At 41.4% G+C, this 20,737-nt stretch overlaps 1 protein-coding gene across 1 annotated transcript; it reads right to left on the reverse strand.

Annotated features, from left to right (window-relative positions):
- Positions 1-1,402: 1,402 nt before the first annotated feature.
- On the reverse strand, positions 1,403-20,051 carry hsbp1b (heat shock factor binding protein 1b). Its single transcript, XM_063067152.1, has 4 exons — positions 19,899-20,051; positions 7,812-7,878; positions 5,291-5,388; positions 1,403-2,672 (listed from the first exon to the last, which is right to left on the reverse strand). Exons 1-4 carry the CDS (start codon positions 19,941-19,943, stop codon positions 2,661-2,663), a joined length of 222 nt encoding a protein of 73 aa, XP_062923222.1. The 5' UTR covers positions 19,944-20,051; the 3' UTR covers positions 1,403-2,660.
- Between the last annotated feature and the right edge of the window lie 686 nt (positions 20,052-20,737).

Consider the following 20,737-nt stretch of genomic DNA (forward strand, 5'->3'; position numbering starts at 1 on the left):
TACGAGGAGAAATTGGACAGGCTGGGTCTGCTCTTCCTTGATCAAAGGAGACTGAGAGATGACATGATAGATATATGTAAAATTCTGAGAGGCTTAGAGAGAGTATTTACCTAGAGTCCGTTTCCTCATGATATGGCCATACACTTCCTGACACTGTATTCCATCTGCCATTTCTTTGCCTATTCTCCTAATCTGTCCTTCTGTAGCCTCTACTTCCTCAAAACTACTTGCCCCTCCACCTATCTTCATATCATCTGCAAACTTTGCAACAAAGCCATCGATTCCATCATCCAAATCATTGACCTATAATGCAAAAAGAATCTGTCAGAACACAGACCCCTGTGGAACCCCACTAGTCACTGGCAGCCAGGCAGAAAAGGCTCCCCTTACTCCCACGCTTTATCTCCTGCCAATCAGCCACTGCTTTATCTATGCCAGAATCTTTCCTGTAATACCATGAGCTCATAGCTTGTTAGACAGCCTCAGGAGTGGCACCTTGCCACAGGCCTTTGAAAATCCAAGTACACTACATCAACCAATTCTTTGTCTATCCTGCTTGTGACTTCTTCAAAGAATTCCACCAGATTTGTCAGGCAAGGTTTCCCTTGAGGAAACCATGCTAACTATGGCCCATTTGATCATGTGCCTCCAAATATCCACAGAACTCATCCTTAATAATCGACTCCAACATCTTCCCAACCACTGAGGTCAGACTATCTTCAGGCTGAGACCCTTCATCAGGACTGGAAAGGAAGAGAAGTCAGAGTAAGAAGGTGGGGGAAGGGGTCGAAGGAAATACAAGGTGGTAGTTGATAGGAGAGAGAAGAAACATGAATGGGAAAAGGTGACGGGTGGGGGATTTACCAGAATCCAGAAATCAATGTCTCAGCCTGAAACATTGACTGTTTACTCTTCCCATAGATGTTCCTTGGCCTGCTGAGTTCCTCCAGCATTTTGCATTTTGTGTCTGCTGCATGTTTTACATTTCTCTAAAGGTTAAAATGTTAAGGAAAAAAAACGAACATACACAAGACTTAAAATTCTACCAATATTGAATCTCTCTTGATAGAGGTGTACATGATGATAGAAGGCATAGATTGAGTGGATAGTCAGAGACTTTTTCCCAGAGCAGAAATTTCTAATATGAGGAAGCATAATACATAGAGAGTAGTGAATGTGTGGAACACCAGAGGTGACGGTAGAGGCAGATACATTAGGGACGGTTAAGGAACCCAGATAGGTACGTGGATGATAGAAAAGGAGAGGACTCTATTAGATTGATCTTAGTCAGTTAAAAGGTTGGCACATCATGGGCTGAAGGGTCTGCAGTGTGCTGTGGTGTTCTAAGTTGTTTTTCTAAATACAAGTTCTGAGTTCAGTTTTATGTGGTGAACTGAGAGAGCAGTCAATACAACGAATGTAGTAACTGAATTTATTAGTTTATTCTAAAGCTTGTAGAACTGTACAAACCAACATGTTCAAGCCTTTGAGCATGCTTACAGATGGATTAATGATTTATACATTTTATTTAATCTCTGCATCCATTGTTTAATCACTGGGTGGAAATATGCTAGTGAAATGTCAAAATTCAAACATCTCAATTTGCAAGGTACAAATCTTTAAGATTAGACAATAAAGTGATTGTTTTAAAACACATTTTAACATTCATGAACAGATGCTTAACCAAAATATTATGAAAGGTTATCAGTAATTCTGCTATAATTAAATAATTTAGACATGTTTTCTTGAATATCCAAATAATCACAACATGCAACTAGTTAAGTTATGAAATACAGCTGTCAAATGAAGGACTTAAGCATTCAAGTAAAACAATACAACAGATCCTGTGAAATCTTAAACAAAAACACTAATTCACATATGGAATAGTTTCAGTGAAAAACAATGGACATTTTGCCACTTGATTTAAGATACCTCGATATTAATAATATGTCCCCTATTACAAATTAGATATGATTAAGATGGTTAGGGTTAACGAGGAAGAAAAATCAGATAACCATGGATGCAAATTGAGCACAGTTAATCACATTTTTGAGCAATTTCTAAGACAATAAATATTTTGTACAAGCACAAGATGGCAAATGGAATATGGCATCACCATCAAAACATGCCCAACATAGCATCACTAAACTAATAACAATCATAACTGCAAGCTTAGGAACAAGAGTGGCCAACAATTGTGTTATTTTATGTAGGACAACAGGTCATTGACTTTTAATGCCAAAGATAAAACTCATGTGATTATTTATCTGCATCTCTTACTAAACATTCCAAGTGACAAAAACATAGAAATAATGCATTAAATATACAAACTGGATCTACTACAAAATTGCTTTATAAAAAATGCAGTTCAAATAATTCAAATGCAAATAAACATAATCAGAAATTGAGTTTTAGACTATTCAAAATTGTCTAAGAAAAACTGCAAGACCAAATATTCAAATTTTTGAGCAAATTTATAATTTGCTAATATCAATTATATTTCAAGCAATAAGTGTTTCCTTACAAAAAAAAATTCAAATAGAGCTGTAAGCACACCTATAACTGATTAAAAAAATGTACTTTAACACAGCAGAAATTCTTAAAGTAATCAACCTGAACCGGCGTTTGTTGAAAAAAAACCTTCTATTATCCTCAATAGGTTACTTCGGAGCCTGTATAAAGAACACAATATTATAACTGGGAAAAAAGACAGGAATTATGATGCATAGATCTACAACCCGAAGTCTGCAATACCATAGAAAATACCCTAGTTTTATTTCAAGTCTTTTACACATTTCTAGAACGTTAAAGCAAAACTTTAGGGACAGTGTCACCCAAGTAAACTAATGTTTCCATAACCTCAGAGTATTAATGTAAACTAGTTACCACAGCCAATTTCCACCATCATTAAATAGAAGATCTGTGACCTTAAACACGTTGGATTTTACAGCTCAGCAGTACATGTCCAATTTTACAGACTGGGAAGCTGAGGGCTATTACAGATTTCCACTGACTTTCAATTTTAATATTTGAAGGCTAATCGGAGATAGTATAGTTTGCTTACTAGTGTAAAAGTCTTTGATGTCAGCATAATATTCAGTGAATTGCTAACTACTTAACACACATTTTAGTATCTTCCAGAGGGGGAAAAAAAATCAAGAGTCACAGGACACTACAGAACAGAAATAGACCCTTTGGCCATTCTAGTCTGTGCTAAACTATTAATCTGTCTAGTCATATCGACCTGCATCTTGACCCTAGCCCTCCATAACCCTCCCATTAATGTACCTATCCAAATTTCTCTTAAATGTTGAAATCGAACCTGCATCCACCACTTCTGCTGGCAGCTTGTCCACACTCTGAGAGAAGAAATTCTACCTCATGTTCCCCTTCAACATTTCTCCTTAATGTATAACCTCTAGTTCTAGTCTCACCCAAACTCTTTGGAAAAAAGCCTGCTTGCATTTACTCTGTCTCTCCTCCTCATTCTCCTACACGTGGGAGTAAAGGTGTAACCCATTCAACCTAGGTTCTAAAGTCCTGACAAAATCCTTTTAAATTTTCTCTGCACTCTTAATCAGATTGACATCTTTCCCGTAGGTAGATGATCAAAACTCTGCCAACAATCCCCCAAACATCCCATCTCCAATACTCTATACATTGACTAATGAAAGCCAATGTGACAAGTGCATTCTTTATGACTTTATCTACCTGTGACACCACTTTCAAAGAATTTAAGATCTGTATTCCCAGATCCATTCGTTCTACCGCACTCCTCAGTGTCCTTACACTCACCATGCAAGTTCTCCCTTGTTTGTCCTCCTAAAGAGCAACACATCACACTTGTCTGCATTAAATTCAATCTGGCATTTTTCAGCTCATTTTTCCAGCTGGTCCAGATCCTGTTGCTAGCTGTAAATCCTCTCCTCGCTATCCAATACACCCCTAATCTTGGTGTCATCCACAAATTTCCTATTCTAGTGAACCACATTATCATCCAGACCATTGATATACATGACAAATAACAACAAACCCAACACTGATTACCATGGCACACCACTAGCCACAGGCCTCCAGTCATAAAGGCAACTATCTACTACCACACTGTGACTTCTCCTATGAAGTCACTACATGCTTTGAAAGGGAGAATAAAACTACAACCTTGAGAATCCCGACAGCATCTGGTGACTGTGATTAATGTCTCGGAGGCCAACGTCAAAATATCTTTCAAGAGAGTGAACCCTTGCTAGGTGTCAAGCCTTGATAGTATACCTGGTAGGGCTCTGAAAACCTGTGCCAAACAACTGGAGGAAGTGCTCAAGGACATCTTCATTGTTCCAATCGCAAGTTCCCATCTACTTCAAAGGGTGACAATCATACCAGTAACCAAGAAGAGCAGGGTGTGTTGCTTCAACAACTATTGCCCAGTGGCATTCACATCTACTGTGAATAGGTAATAGGTCAACGCCTGAACATTAAGTACTCATTTACACTGAACTATCCTAACTAATTTTTCCATCAACTCTTCCCCAACCCCAGATTCTAGCACTCACCTATACCACTGCAGTAAAGTTACACTGGTCATTTAACCTACCAACTGCCATAATTTTGGGACATGGGAGGAAACTGGAAAAAATGTGCAAACTCTGCATAACATAGAAACTGAAACTAGAAGACCCGCTACCAGCTGCACCACTAGTCCACATGAAGCTGCTTCTGTCTTGCACAGGTGGGCATTGTTTATTGCCTGTAAAACCAGCATCAGAAATGAAATACATCCCAATGAATGCACATATGCATTTTCAGCAGAAATCCTAGAATATCAATGGTGAGTAATTGATTCCATCAAAATTACAGGTGAATGTATTCATCTGAAAATGATGCATATAGTTAAGGATTATGCCGATGTGACACAAGACACCCTCAAAGAGGAAGCAAGTCATTAATGAAATAAGCTATATTCATTATTTATTAAATTAAACTATAGTGGTTTGTTCCCGATAATTAATTAACTTCTTTTTGTATTTGCTTCTTACAGTCACCAGAACTTACAGACAGAGATTCCTGGCACACAGTGGCATTATCAAATTAAATTATTGAATGGATACACTTCTTTTTTTTTAAATTTTGGATCTTGGATTATTTTGGATACTGAAATATGTTTCACTATTGATTATGCAGAATTAACTGAAGAAAAACTGCCAACCAACTCTGAACTATTTGAAATTGACTCATTCTAAGAGGGAGAAGCAGACCGGGACTCAAAGGCTTTTAAAAACTTCATATTTACCTTATTTTCTCCTGCTTCGATTTCTTCAACACCTGCTTGTGTCATCAGGTCAGCAATGTTTTTCTCCAAGTCATCAATGCGAGCACTCATCTCATCGAGTGAAAAATGTCAAGGAAGTCTAATTCTTTAAGCATTTATATTTTTTAAGGGAACAGTAAATATTTGCTCAAAGGAGTATCATCAAATCATGGAAACTGCTATGAAGAATGAAAAGCAACCCAAATCCAGAGATTAGATAAAAGTCATCAGAATCACTCCAAAACCCAATTTCAGAATCACAAAGAAAGTTTGCTTCCTAACTGCTTACTCAATTTACATAGCTTTCAGAGGTTCATGTACAAAGAATATCCAAGTCCCTTAGAACATTAACCCTCTCGCAACTTACAGATTTTTGTAGCAACCTTTGAACAGACAAGTTAAGTGAACTGGCACATGTCATCCATCACAATCTTCTACCTCACATTCATTTTCCACCATTTTAATTCCTTTTACCCAAACACCCACCAATCTAACTGTTTTCCCCAATGAACTCAATGCTCCATAACTCCCTGGGATATATAAGTTCAGGAATCCTACAGGAAGATATCTTTACAGCCAATCTACCATTCACCATTCTCGTTGCTTACTGCACTAACAAGTTAACTTTCAAGTACATACACAAGGATAATAGGTAACTCCCACTACCTGTTAAATGTACCTAATGGCAAACATCTCAAATAGCCTCTGACAACCAAGTCCAGCTCCTGGCCTTCACATGGGGCTTAGCTACTAAGCCAGACGGAATGATTTCTACCGACAGCAAAAGGAGCAAAGGCGGGTTACTGGCACCTGAAAACCAGTTGATTCAGACTGATGGGGCTTGTCACTCATTGTTGGCAGCTCACCTAAGGGAAGGAAAACTGATCTCAAACCTCCACTGCCTTGCAGTTGTACCCACTCATGAGGAATGCTTCTGGAGTACACCCAGAGGAAAAATCCGGAGGTGGAATCCCTAAGGCAATCCTACGTTTTGTTCAATGCTGCCTGGCAACTCCTGCAAGGCCGCTGGTGTCAAACTGTATCAGTCTCTGCTGTCCCACTGCATTCATCAGCTGTGTGGAGAGGAGGAGCCTGCTGCACGGGCAACAGCTTGCTCTCCATAATGTACTGCAATGGCTTGCATATTACTTATAGACAGCTATGGAGCAAACTCCATGGTCAACCCTGACCAACAGAAGGCCTCACACAAGGACACCTAGATCTTTTTGAACATGTCTGTTTCACCAACTGATAACCACTTAAATATACTTTACATTTCTGTTTTGTACAACAAAATAAATAACCTTTTTCTTCCCCTGCATTACATTGAATTTAGCACATTCTTGATCGCTTGTCTACATTCTTTGAAGCATTTCTGCAGTCTCCACACAATCCACTTGGCCACTGAACTTTGTATCATTAACAAATTGGAATACATCATCTAAATCCTGGATATAGATTGTGAACAGTTGTAGTCTCAGCAACACTCTGTGCAGCACCCCACCGTTTACAGTTTAACAAAAGAAAGAACCCAGTTTTCAAAATGTTATCTCCTCAATCCATAATACATTACCTCCATATCTAATACATTAAATTACATTACCATGCAATCAAATGTCATGTAATGATTTTGAGTGGTATCTTATCAAAAGTCTTCTGAAAATTTAAATACAGATCAATTCATACTTATTTTGTGAATTACATCCTAAAAAAAGTTATCAAACAAGTTTTCCCTTTCATAAATCTATCTTGACTCTACCTAATCCTATTATTATATTAAAAGTCTTTGATGCCACTTGATAGATTACAACATTTTCCCTACTACACTTTGTAAAGTGTTCACATTGGTTGTAATAGATTGGGATGGAGCAATTCTGGAAACTATGGAATTTTGGAGAATGAAATCAGAGCACCTGCTGTCTTTACGGCCACCTCCTTAACAAGTCTTGGCAAAGTGGCGATCAGTTTTAGACCCCTTTAAATTCTTCACCATTGGCTTTAGTTAACTAATGCTTTTTTAAAATTTCCTCATCTATTTTGTCAACGGTGTCACATTTATCAAGGCATTTGCATTAGATATGAATTCTAAACGGATTAAGACCTTCACCATAACTTCAGAACTATGCTACATCAATTCTTGAAGACTTCTGTTGTTTAAAGAAAGCCCACAGAGCCACCAATGAAAATGTAATGGGTTTCACATATACCATTCAAAGACTCTTTAGCTTAAGAAGCAAACCCTACCACAGTTTGAGAGCCTTTAGGATGCTTATTGCACCAAATTTCCTTTAAGGTTTTACTATTATACATAGTATTTATGTTTGCACAATATTCACATAATATAAATTAAATGCAAAATTGCGGTGCCATGATAAATGTGGATTACAGAATTACAAAGCACTTGCAGCTCAGAAACAACCCTAAACTGTTTTCAAAGCTCCTCACATCCCTATTCTAGAGCTAAATGTACACACTGAAGCTTTGCCTTTAAAAGCAAGGATATTTCTACCAATGATCTGGTCAGACATTGTTTGGAATTTGTCTTGCATCTGTTGGAGGAGTGTGGTAACCTGCAAAATACAAACAAATCGTGTTTTAGGACCTTGCAGTTGATTAAAAATGCCAGAACTTGCTCTATGATGTTTTCTACTAAGAGAGCATTCTGATTGGCAGACAACATGCTAATCAGTACCTAAATTCTCCTCTGAAATGGCAGTTTAGATTACGACCAGGTCTTTCATTGCTACTGAAAATGTACAAATCATCTGACTCAGACACCAGTGTGATCACTGAGCCAATAATAGGCACTTACGTTAAGCAAGGCCTGTCTGCACTAATTTCTGGAAGATGTATCATGCTTGACCGAATGGATAAAATATTGAAGAACTAACAAAGGAGATTGTGCTCCTAATAGGCAAAACAAAGATATAGAAATGAGAGAAATATTGTCCTTGAATTGTAATTACAACACATAAACAAGGCAAAGTTAAAAGACAAAAGTATTAATAACCATGTATGTGATATCTGTATTTCATAGTAGTTTTGGGTTGAAGGTACAATTTTTTTTTCTTTTTATTGTTTTTTCAAATAAAGAGAGCATAGTATAAAGGAGGTTTGTGCAGTTCATAACAAATGTATCAAACGTACAATTCACATCTATGAAAGAGATGCACCCATAGTACAATCATGCTTTGGTTGCCTCCCTGCCCCAACCCACCCCTCCCAATCCCCAACTCCAAGCCATCACTGCATTAGCAAAAAGGGTTAAACAGAACCTTTTTCCCCAACAGAGCTGCATTGGTATAGAGAAGGTGTATTTTCCTAATACATAGACTGTTGTATGTTTACAAGTCTGGGTCCGTAGAATTTCACCGAGAAATGCTGGAAGTCAGAGATTTATGTGCAGAGGAAAAAAAAGAAAGGATGGACCTTTAGTTTGGCTGGGAATTCTGAAAATCTTCAAGGAAGGGTCCCTATACCTTTTGGAACTTTATGTCCGAATTGAGAATTGAATAATGGATCTTCTCAAGGTGTAGACTGGACATGATGTCCCTGAGCCACTGAGCGTGGATGGGTGGGGCAGCATCCCTCCACCTGAGCAAGACTGCGCGCCTGGCCAAAAGAGAGGCTAAAGACAGTGTGCGACGTTTGGTTGGACCTAGGTGCATGTCCCCCTCTCCAGAGGTGCCGAAAAGAGCAATCAAAGGGTTAGGTTCCAAATTATAATTAAGTATTTGGGATAGAGTTTGGAAAACACCTTTCCAGTATTTTTCCAAGCTAGGGCATGTCCAGTATATGTGAATAAGGGAAGCCTCACCCCTTTTGCATTTGTCACGCAGGGATTAAAATGAGAGATAATTCAGTTTTAGACATATGGGCCCTGTGTACGACCTTGAACTGTAACAAGCAGTAGCTGGCACATAAAGAGGTTGAGTTAACTAACTTAAGAACTGAATCCCATACATCGTCTGACAGTGAGAAATTTAAATCTTGCTCCCAGGCAGTTTTAATTTTGTCGGGGGGGGGCGGGGGCTCGCCTCAGGACCGCTAGCTTGTTGCAAATAGTAGATATTAGACCTTTGCACAATGGATTCATGCAGAGAAACATATCAATGACATATGTGTCCGGTGCCTCGGGGAAGTTTGATATCAAAGGGCTGATAAAATGTCTAATTTGCAAATATCTGAAGAAATGAGTGTTGGGTAGGTTAAACTTTGCAGACAGTTGTTCAAATGATGGAAAACAGTTGTCTATAAAAAGATCTTTAAAGCACCTGATGCCCTTTCTGTACCAGTCTTGAAATATTGGATCACATATAGAAGGCTGGAAGAGATGATTATATAGTATAATCATCTGAAAGAGAGAAGCCACGGAGACCATTATGCTTTCTGAGCTGAGCCCATACTCTCAGGGTGTGCCTGATAACAGGATTAACAATTGGTTTAGGCATAAGAAAAGGGAGTTTGGATCCAAGAAGTGCGGAGATGGAGAAATTCTTAATAGAGTTCAGCTCCATTGCCACCCATATTGGGCAGTCAGGTTGGTTGTAAAAATGAGACCAAAAGATCAGACAGAGTATGTTAGCTGCCCAGTAATATAAGCAGAAATTGAGCAAAGCCATGCCACCAACACTTGTAGATTTTTGAAGATGGACTTTATTCAGTCGGGGATGCTTGCCCTTCCTTAAGCAGGACGATATGACTGAGTCTAGCTGATAAAGTTTAAGGGAATGGGGGATTCTCAGATCCCTGTAAACAATGAATTGTTTCATAAAATTATGAAATAATTTGATAAAATTATTAGATAAAATTGCTAGACACTCTTTTAATATTGACCAAACCCAAGACGTTGTACCCCATCTCTGAGCAATTTCAGGCCATGAAGTCGCTCACACCAACTGCATCACCCCCCCCCCCGAGATCACCGTGAAAGAAGGACAGACTCTCCTATCCCTTCCGCAATACCCCCTCAAGCCCAAGGCAAGGTTTTACGAGGATGGAAGCTCTTTTGTGGATCCAGCAGGAAAACACTGTTCTAGCTATGCGATAAGTGACGACAGTGAAGTAATTGAGCAAGTCTTCTTTGCAGCAGCTGTCTCCACCCAGAAAGCTGAGCTACTTGCTCTGACTCGTGCCTGAATCTCAACAACAGAATAGTCTAACAGCGTACTCAGTTCTGATTTTGAAGAATCCACTACAGAACCAATTCTTTGTAGAAAACCTTAAAAAAAAACGCCAAGTCATAAATGAAGATGACTTTGAAGAGGGAGTCCACAACTATTGGAACAAAATTTAAAAAGCCTGAATGAGGGCTTCAGTGGAGAAGCCAAAAGTACAAGCCTAAGCTGGAAGCCTCTTTGATTAACGTTTCGAATGTTAAAATGAAAAAGCCTGTGGAAAATAAATCTCAAACAGATTAAAGTGCGGACTTTTACACAGACTCCCGTTATGCCCTGACTACAGAACTCTGGGATTCCTGACTTCCTCTGCCCGCCCCCCCACCCCCATTAGTAATGCTGCCTTTGTAAACAACTTACTCACACCTCTACAGCTACCTCGAGTTTTGGTTATTATTAGATGTGCAGCCCATACTGGGGAAACCGATGAGATATTTACGGGTAATGCTCGGACTGGTGCAGCAGCAAAACAGACAGACTTGCACCCCACACTTTTAGTCCCCTCGGGAGCCTAACAAGTTCTTATTAGACAAAGACCTAAGGACGGGTATGCCAGATATGGGAGAAAGTATGTAAATTCTAGGGGGACGCCCCTGGAGAACGCAAACTATGGTCCCAAATGGGTTGCCACCTTGAACCTCAGACCAATTTATGGGTGACCTCTGTGGGACAGGTTTGTGTTCTTATCTATCTTGATAGATTATGTTAATAATTGTACACATTTGGACAAGGAGGGAATGGTTAATATCTTGGTGGCGGTGACACAGATTTCCAGTTGAAAAGTGAGCCACAGCATGTGAAAAATAACAAATGCTGGAAAGGGAATGCCTTGTGTTTCCAGAACTAACCCCTTGCCTGGTGGACCTTTTTATTGTCTGCAACTTGATTTTGTAGAACTACCATTGTTACATAGTACATTGTTGTAAATATTGCTTGGTAATAGTAGATGTATTTAGCAGATAGAGGCTATATCCACTACTGATAATACTGTTGTAAAGATATTATTGAGAAGTGATTCCCCCATTATGGATTACCTGAATCAATAAGCTCAGACAACAGACCTCATTTTATTGCTAAGATAAATGAGAAAATCTGTAAAAGAACTGGCAATAAAACAGCAATTTCACTGTGCTCACCATCCAAGTGCAGCTGGTATAGTGGAATGAATTAAGTTGTGGCTCCAGCAAACCAGATAGGGCATTAACACAAGGAATTCTGCAGATGCTGGAAATTCAAGCAACACACATCAAAGTTGCTGGTGAACGCAGCAGGCCAGGCAACATCTCTAGGAAGAGGTACAGTTGACGTTTCGGGCCGAGACCCTTCATCAGGACTACCTGAAGGAAGAGCTAGTAAGAGATTTGAGAGTGGGAGGGGGAGGGGGAGATCCAAAATGATAGGAGAAGACAGGAGGGGGAGGGATGGAGCCATTCCTCCAGGTAGGACATTCTTTTCTTTAATTAAGGTGGCTGGAGTGTCTAACAAATTTGATTGTACTTCTGTATCAATAGTCCATTGACTTGGCCGTAATAGTTATCAAACTGATTGTTCCCTGTATCAATAGTCCATTGACTTGACCAGAATGGTTATCAAACTGATTGTTCTCTGTATCAATAGTCCATTGACTTGACCAGAATGGTTTTCAGAATGATTCGAGGTGATGCTTCCATTTTCCATTTGAATTTTTGTGATGTGTTGTTTAGCTTAATTTCCCCTTAATTGGTTGGCTAAATTTACCAGATTTGTCACCATGGATATAGAACTGGCTCTTGCTCTTCAAAAGTAGGCATTCAATTGGGTGAGTGGAAATAAGATCAAATTCAGTTTGGAGTTCCACTTGTTTTTTGTACAGCTCCGGATTTTTAATTTGAGCATATTGTTGGTCTATTTCTTTAATTTGATTGGCCAGATCTAGTCATTCTTTATGGGTCTTTCTTTTCATATTTGCAGTGTAGGAAATTATTTGACCCCTGAGGTATGCTTTCAAAGTGTCCCAAACAACCAGGCTTGAGGTTTCAGGTGACGTATTGGTATTAAGGATAAGGATTATCTGGTCCTTCATAAATTTTACAACATCATTATCTGACAGTAATGTCGAATTAAAAGGCCAATGCTTATTTATTTGAGGAAGGCCAGGAAGAATTATAGACAGGACAACCGGAACGTAGTCTGATATCACTATACTCTGATAAGCACAGAAACTAACCGATGGAATCAGCTGGTTATCAATTAGAAAGTAATCAATTCTAGAAAAGGCATAATGGACGTGTGAGATGATTATTTGGGTGGAGAAAGCACCATACATCAGAGATGCCATAGTTGGAGAGGAAGGACTGAATTAATGAGGCAAATTTGCTTAGTACTCTGGGAATAGGAGACGATCGATCCAGCACTGGATCTAACCAACAGTTGAAGTCCCCACCTAGTATGAGAGAGTATGAACTCAGATCAGGCAGCGCAGAAAAAAAACATTCAAAGAAGTCCACATCATCCGAGTTAGGAGCATATATGTTGGCCAACACTACCAATGTATTATATAATTTCCCCCAAGACAACGAGAAGACGGCCGTTTGTATCCGATATTGTATTGTGGAGCTCAAAGGAAACATTTTGAGAATTGAGACCCCCCCCCCCATCCGGCCCCAGCTTTAGCCTGAAAAGTGGAGTGGAAGTGCTGCCCCACCCATCCTGACATAAGACGGGAATTGTTAGAACTGTGAATGCGAATCTTATAGAAATGCAATTGCTGTATTAAACTGTTTGAGATGTGAGAACACCTTCCTTCTTTTAAACAGGGTGATTCAGCCCTTTGACATTCCAGTTTACAAAATTTAACGGACTAACCATTCTCCTTTAAAAGAGATACAGGTTGATAGGAATAAGCAGTCTCAAGATTTCGGGTAGCAGCTCTGAGGCAAAAATGTAAAACAAAGAGAAACAGGGCAGAAATAGATCCTGTATAACAAGGACTTCTAAGGGTTCTTAAAACAGTACCGGCATTGGAGTACCCTCCCCCCACCCCTCCAATCCACAACAAGACAGCTGCCAGATAGCATAGCGGCAAGCTCTTAAGAATAGTCATACAACAGTACAACTTCCTGTCACTCGTAGTGTCATTTTCAACTGTTATTGATATTTAAAGGAAACTAAGCATTCAACACACCTAAACTGACATTATGCTTAGTGAGAGACAAAAGAATTCCCCCAAAGCTTACTAAACATGGCTCTGAAAAATGAACCATAAAGCAGAACTACAAACTGATATTTGAAAAAAATAAACAGACTTCACCCAGTGCTCTTCCCACGTAAGGTTGTAGAGTTCACTGAATTGGAGGTATAAGAAAATGGGAGGAGGGAGGAGGGGAGAGGGGGCGGGAGAGAGGGGGGGGAGAGAGGGGGGGGGGGGGGGGGGAGAGAGGGGGGGGGGGGGGGGGGGGGGGGGGGGGGGGGGGGGCGGGGGGGGGGGGGGGGGGGAGGGAGGGGGGAGGGGGGGGGGAGAGGGGGGGGGGGGGGGGGGGGGGGGGAGGGGGGGGGGGGGGGGGGGGGGGGGGAGGGGGGGAGAGGGGGGGAGGGGGGGAGAGGGGGGGAGAGGGGGGAGAGAGGGGGAGAGAGGGAGAGGGGGAGAGGGAGAGGGGGGAGAGGGGGGGAGAGGGGGGAGAGGGGGAGAGGGGGGAGGGGGAGAGAGGGGGGAGGGGGGAGGGGAGAGAGGGGGGAGGGGGGAGGGGAGAGAGGGGGGAGGGGGGAGGGGAGAGAGGGGAGAGGGGGGGAGAGGGGGAGAGGGGGGAGAGGGAGAGAGGGGGAGGGGGAGAGAGGGGGGAGGGGGGGAGGGGAGGGGGGAGGGGGGAGAGAGGGAGAGAGGGGGAGGGGAGAGAGGGGGGAGGGGGGAGGGGAGAGAGGGGGGGAGGGGGGAGAGGGAGAGAGGGGGAGGGGGAGAGAGGGGGGGGGGGAGAGAGGGGGGGGGAGAGAGGGGGGGGGGGGGAGGGGAGAGAGGGGGGGGGGGGAGGGGAGGGGAGGGGGGGGGGGGGGGGGGGGAGGGGGGAGAGGGGGGAGAGAGGGGGAGAGAGGGGGGAGGGGGGGGGAGGGGGGAGAGGGGGGGGGAGGGGGGGAGGGGGGAGGGGGGGGGGGGGGGGGGGGGGGGGGGGGGGGGGGGGGGGGGGGGGGGGGGGGGAGAAGAGAAGTCTGAGTGAATATTGTTCCACCTATCATGGTAGTCAGTACCTAACCCTGCCAAGCCAGACCAGACTTCGCTATCCAAGCACTGCTAACATTACCTGGCAGAGGGTATGGGAGGAAAGTATTTTATGAAGAATTCGGTGTAGTGGGGAGACTGTCAATGCACTTCCATGCTTCGTCTACCGAGCGTAGCCACTTCTTGTCACTGCTGGGAAGTGTGATACGGAGCCGTGCAGGATATAGTAGGGAAGGCCTGAACCCTCAGTTGTATAGCTCCATCATTACTTCTCTGTACTCAGCTCACAGGCTCAAACCTTCGGGAGAGTAGTCCTCCACAACCCGAATCTGCTGGCTGTGGTACTCTAGCTTCCCTCTCCGCTGGGCTTTACCCAGTGCTCTCTAACCAGGAGATCTTTAATCTGGTAGTGCTGCAGGCGAAAAATGACCAGGCACAGTCTCTGTCCTGGGGCCGGTTTAGCTGCTAGTGAACATTGGGCTCTATCAGTCTCTGACGGGGATGGGAGCGTCTCCTTCCTGAAGATCTCACAAAGCAGACTGGAAAAAATTCAATAGGATGCCCACCTTCAATAGATTCCGGCAGGCCCAGGATGCATAAGTTCTGCCGTCTGCTCCGGCCCTCCAGGTCAGTAACTTTAGCCATTAGCTTGATATTGTTTTCACGTAAGCTGGAGCAGATGTTTTCCAGCTCAATGATATGCTGGCTCAGGTCGTCCATAGCGAGCTCGAGAGAGGGTAGGCATTGACCATGGTCCTCCACTTTGCATTGGATTTGGGCGAGTTTCGTTTCCAGCAGGCTGAAAGAAGATTTAAATTCGGCTGCTAGCGCCTCACGGTGTTGGTCTAGTAGCGTGGAGATAGCCTCTACTGTCAAGCCAACCACCAAGTCGTCTTTTTTCGCGGATTTAGTACTCTTTTAGGTCATTGTGAAGCGAGCATAGCACAGGCAGAGGGAAGAGTAAGAAGTCCAACAGTTTGGTATGAAAAAAGGGGGAAGAAGGAGCGTGGAGATAAAAAGTAGGACGGAGCGCCCGTTCTCTACAACTACTCCATGTGGCTGCCAACCGGAAGTTGGTTGAAGGCACAACTGAAGAAGAAATATGGAAATTTCCTAGGCACCCGCAAATGGGATGGTAGAGAAAGTGATGAGAATGAGCAGGTAAGGTACAGACACAGGCTCAATATAGAAAAATCAAAATACTATGAGGGAATTAGAATAAAGTAACATTACAAAACTGGAAAATACTAAAAGGGGTTGAAATTACAGATGTTCTCCATATCCTGTCAATCTTCCAGTGGAAGAACTAAATATACACAAAAAGAATCCTTTGATTTCTTTGTGTCTAGATGCTTAGAATCAAAAACAGAAGGAATCAGGATCCAGTACTGAATTATACACCTGAACCTACAACAAAGCAGGTTAAGGGAAGAGTCGTATTCGGAGAAAGGAGCCGAATTATAAGGAACTGTAGCTTACTGTTATTAATCTTCAGATTATTACCTGGGCCATTTGCAATTTGAAGAACAAGTAATAATACTAAAAAAAAAATTCCCATAGCTCTGGGAGGGGTTCTATTTCAGGAGTCAATACATCAGGAGTAAAACAGGGGTTATTCCACTTGTTTACGTGAGTACTTGTACAGAAAGGGATGCCTGAAACAGAGTTGCAATGTTGATTGTAAAACAAAATGAAAAGAGACCAGTCTAATAGAAAACTTATTTTCATTTCAACAGACAATGGGAAAACTAAAACACGTGAATCAAAATAACAGGGACAAAAGAGAAGCATTAGATCAGAAGGAATATTTAGGATCTACAGCACAAGCAGGCAGTCGTCACTCAAGTACTTGAAATACAAGAAACAAATGAATAAGCTCCAGATGCACATTCAGCTTGGACAGTATAACACGGCAGATATCACTAAAACTTCAACAAGGTGGCTTGGTATTAAGGGAACCAAATACATGAGGCTGCAATATGTCCTTGAATTTAGGAAAATGACGGTGACAAGAAAAGTTCTGGGGTGGGGGTGGGGCCGTGGTAGGAATACCAATGCAATCACTTCAAAGGTTGTAATTTGTTTGTGAATCAAAGAAATAAATATCTAAGATTCCTATGGCAATTGTATATGGGCTCCTCGTAGTAGTTGTGAAGCAAAAGTGTGAAAATGAAGAGGTTAAACAAGTATACAGAAACAGACAGTAGTGTTAATGAGGGATTTTAACTTTAATATGGATTAGGAACAGACTAGATTATACCTGTGTTATCAGGATAGCTTATAACAATGTCCTTGAACAACCAAAGTCAGCCAAATTAGATTTGGTCAGAGCCTAATTTAATTAACAGCCTTACAATATATGAATATTTATAATATTTTGATTGCTTACATTTCCATATCATGTACAAAAAGGAAATACATGAAACTGCCCCCAAGATTTGAGTTTTACGGAAAGTTGACCAGAGAGAGCAAGGAACCACTTTCCCACAGTAATATGGATGAATCTGTTAACGAGCACAAGAACAAATGAATTTCAGGGAAGAATCAAGAACTTTGCAGCTGCTCTGGCAAAAGGTTCACATAGGATCCCCATCCTAATGCTTTTCCATTTTCACGTTATTCTAATATGGACTAAAACAAAAGACTAAAGTATTTTCTAAATGGTAAAAAGAAAATGGTGGTGTAGTAGCATCCACGGCAGACTGAGGCGAATGGTCCTGGGCTCAAATCTGGCCCGCACCTTGCACGCTTTCCATCTGTGCTGGTCCGGGTGTCGAGCTGGAAACTCAGCCTCACAAAAAAAGACAAAAATGCTAAAAAAAATACAGCGAGGTTGCTGCCCCATACACCAGAAGGCACGGAAAGGAACAATAACAAAAAAGTTAGAACAGTAAAGATCTAGTTGAGTCTTTACTGATAGTTCAATACTTTCCATGACATTTTATCAAAAAGACTAATGGCACAGTGAAATGGAATACAAGAGGTAGACATTAAACTAAGGAAATACCAACCCTTGTTATACTACATCTGAGGAAAGGGGTATTGGCCCTGGAAGCAGAGCAGCATACATTTATCAAAATAATAACCAGATAAGTGAAGATTGAATTATAAGGAAAGAATTCATTAACTAGGGCCATATTCATTTGGATTTCTTGTGTGACGACTGCTTGCTTGCTTCTGGTGAAATGTAATGGACATTTAAGAGTAATTAGGCAAATAAATATTCAAAAAGAGAAACTTCGCATTCAGAGGCAAAGTAAGAAGACTTCTATTAATTGAAATCTTGTAAATAAAAGCAAAATGTGTCCATTTCCACACTGGAACATTCTACCATTCTAGGTATGTAAAACAATTTGCTTTGGAATAGTGTGCATTCAACAGGCTATCATTTATTTTGTGCATTGCTGATCTACTCTGGAAATCAGGAAAATTGGCAAACTAATTTTCATTAGAGTCAAGATAATTTTATCATAATTAGCCACAAAATTGTGCCAAGCACAATAAAAGTTGTATTAGGTTATATTCCCTCTACCAACTTGGTATCATTTAAAAAATTCATACCCTGAACAAAATGTTCTACACAAGGGCTAATTAATTTGCATTTGTAAGCACTTGGAGGACGAGAAGATTCAGATATACACAATGGAAATGCAAAGAAATACAGGAACCTTTGTAAGAACTTCCAAAGGTCCCTGAAGACAATACTACAAGTACATGACCTTATTAAGCAGACAATAGAATACAAGACCAGCGATGTTATGTCACACAAAATATTTAGCTGCAACTGGAGTAGACTGCCCACATTTTAGGAAGGACGTGATTGTACTTTAAAGGAATCGGAGTTGATTCACTAGGGTTTTGCCAGGGTGGGCTAGATTTGCCTTCTTCGGAGCAGATGAGGTACCTAATGGGAATACAGAATTATAAGGGACATAGGTACGACTGATAGTGAGAAATATTTCCCCTTAGCAGTGATGTTGAAAACCTGAAGGCTTAAGTTAAAAGAAAGAAGAATTAGAAGGGATTAAAGGAAAACACTACCCGAGTGGTGGAGATAGGCAGTTCACAACACTCAAGTATTTAAAATCTGAAACTTCACCATGCTATGGGCCAAGTGCTGGAAAATGACATTGACCAAATAGATATTTAATGTTCAGCACAGACACAATGAGTCAAAGAGTCTGTTTCCATGCTATATGGTTACTTGATTCTATAATTGCTTATCCTTAATTGACTTGGAAACATTTTTGATGAAGAGCCTTCCCATGTTACTGTAGTGATTCCCATTAGGATCGGGAGTTCAGGATTTATTCTGTGAAAATGAAGAAAGCTAGTTATATTTGCAAGTCAGGGTGGTATTCAACTTGGAGGGGAATGGGCAGGTGATGCTCCATTATGTCCACTATCAATATCTTCCTTTTTGTGGGAAGACAGTGGTTTGAGAGATGCCAGTCAGGGAATCTGGACTGGTAACTGTAATCATACAGATTCAAAGGAAAATTGCAAAGTCTTGAGGGAGAAAGAAAAATGGAGAGGATGAGGCCCAAGTGGAGCATAAACACCAACGTGCACTGGTTGGGCCAAGCATCCCACTTTCTGCTACATGTCCAGCAAAATCCTATATGGATCCCTTTTATACCCGCTCACCCAAGGAACATAGTTTTGAGACAACAACAGCAGCACAACACCACAAGCAAAGATACTCAACTACAGGGAAATGCAGCTTTCAAAAGTAGCAAAGAATTGTATCCACAGCCAGCAAACTTGGATACGGTTCTTTTTATTCACCAAAACAAAATACTGTATTCAAAAACAAATTTGCACGTTAGCCCACTATCTTAAAAAAATTCGGCTGATGGAAGTGTAAACTGTGCATAAAAATCCGTATGAATATGGAGATCTGGCCTTACTTATTTTACAAACATTAGAATCAGAATCAGGTTTATTATCACCGGCATATGACGTGAAATTTGTTAACATTAAATGGGAGTTTCCCTAAAACCGTTTCGAAAATACTCCTTCGTACAAATTATTTTGTACACTTTGGGTTAGCCCCAGTTCCTTAGTCGCAAAATACATTTGAGCGAATCTGCAGCCAAGGAAACAAATGCAGAAGAAACGCGGAGTGGGGAGCGGCCTACATTCGGCGTCGCTCTTGCCTCAGCCCAGCCGGACGGTCGCCTGACCACGTCCCTGACTCCCTCCCTCCGCCTTACTCACTCACCACAGCGGTCAGATCCTGAACCGTCTTTGGGTCGGTCTCCGACATCCCGAGTGTTTCTTGCCCTCAAACACACAGCCTCCGCCTGCAAGTCGGTTACCACAACAACTCTCCTCAAGTTCGTTCCTCTCTGCGTCACTATTAAACTCTCGCGAAAACTCACCAGTCGTCCACGGCCTCCTGGGAGTCGTAGTTCCATATCGGGTGCCTTTGGTGATGAGTCCAACTTCCAATGGAAAAGGTTGCATACTGAAAGAGTTAAGTAATTGTGGGTATATGCTAATAACGTCTAAAACACAATGAACACATTTTAAAAAATACAAAGGTCAATCATAGTCTTGTACAATAGAAACTCAAATCCATTATCAAGTAGGGAATAATGAGACAAAAGGTGTCATTTCAAAATTGAACTGTCATTCCAGCCAACTATAGTTCCAGTCTTTAAGGAAAGAAAGCAGATGAGACAGCATGTGAAGGAGAGCAGCAACAAACATCCTGAATATGCTCAGTAGAACAGTAAGTTAAAATAATTCAGGAATGTATGGCATTCTTTACTGCAAACACTAAAATATCATCTGGACCAGCAGGAAACATTGGCTGAGAAATGGCAGATGGAATTTAATGTAGACTAGTGCAAGGTGTTACCCTTTGGTAGGACTAACCAAGGTAAGTCTTACACAGTGAATGGTCGGAAACAGAGGAATGCAATAGCACAAAGGGATCTGGGAATACAGGTCCATAATTCATTGAAAGTGCCATCACAGGTAGATAGGGTCGTGAAGAAAGCTTTTGGCAAATAGGCCTTTATAGATCAAAGTACTGTGTACAGGAGATGGGATGTT

Source organism: Mobula hypostoma, chromosome 14, assembly GCF_963921235.1.
Source record: "Mobula hypostoma chromosome 14, sMobHyp1.1, whole genome shotgun sequence".
Lineage (NCBI taxonomy): Eukaryota > Metazoa > Chordata > Chondrichthyes > Myliobatiformes > Myliobatidae > Mobula > Mobula hypostoma.

Bases quoted from the DNA above. Each gene is read 5' to 3' on its own strand.
- hsbp1b (XM_063067152.1), bottom strand. From the start codon at position 19,943: ATGTCGGAGACCGACCCAAAGACGGTTCAGGATCTGACCGCTGTG. The intron at 7,879-19,898 runs GTGAGTGAGTAA...TGTATTTTGCAG, and splicing joins TTCAGGATCTGACCGCTGTG to GTTACCACACTCCTCCAACA. The intron at 5,389-7,811 runs ATATCCTTGCTT...GACATTTTTCAC, and splicing joins TGACCAGATCATTGGTAGAA to TCGATGAGATGAGTGCTCGC.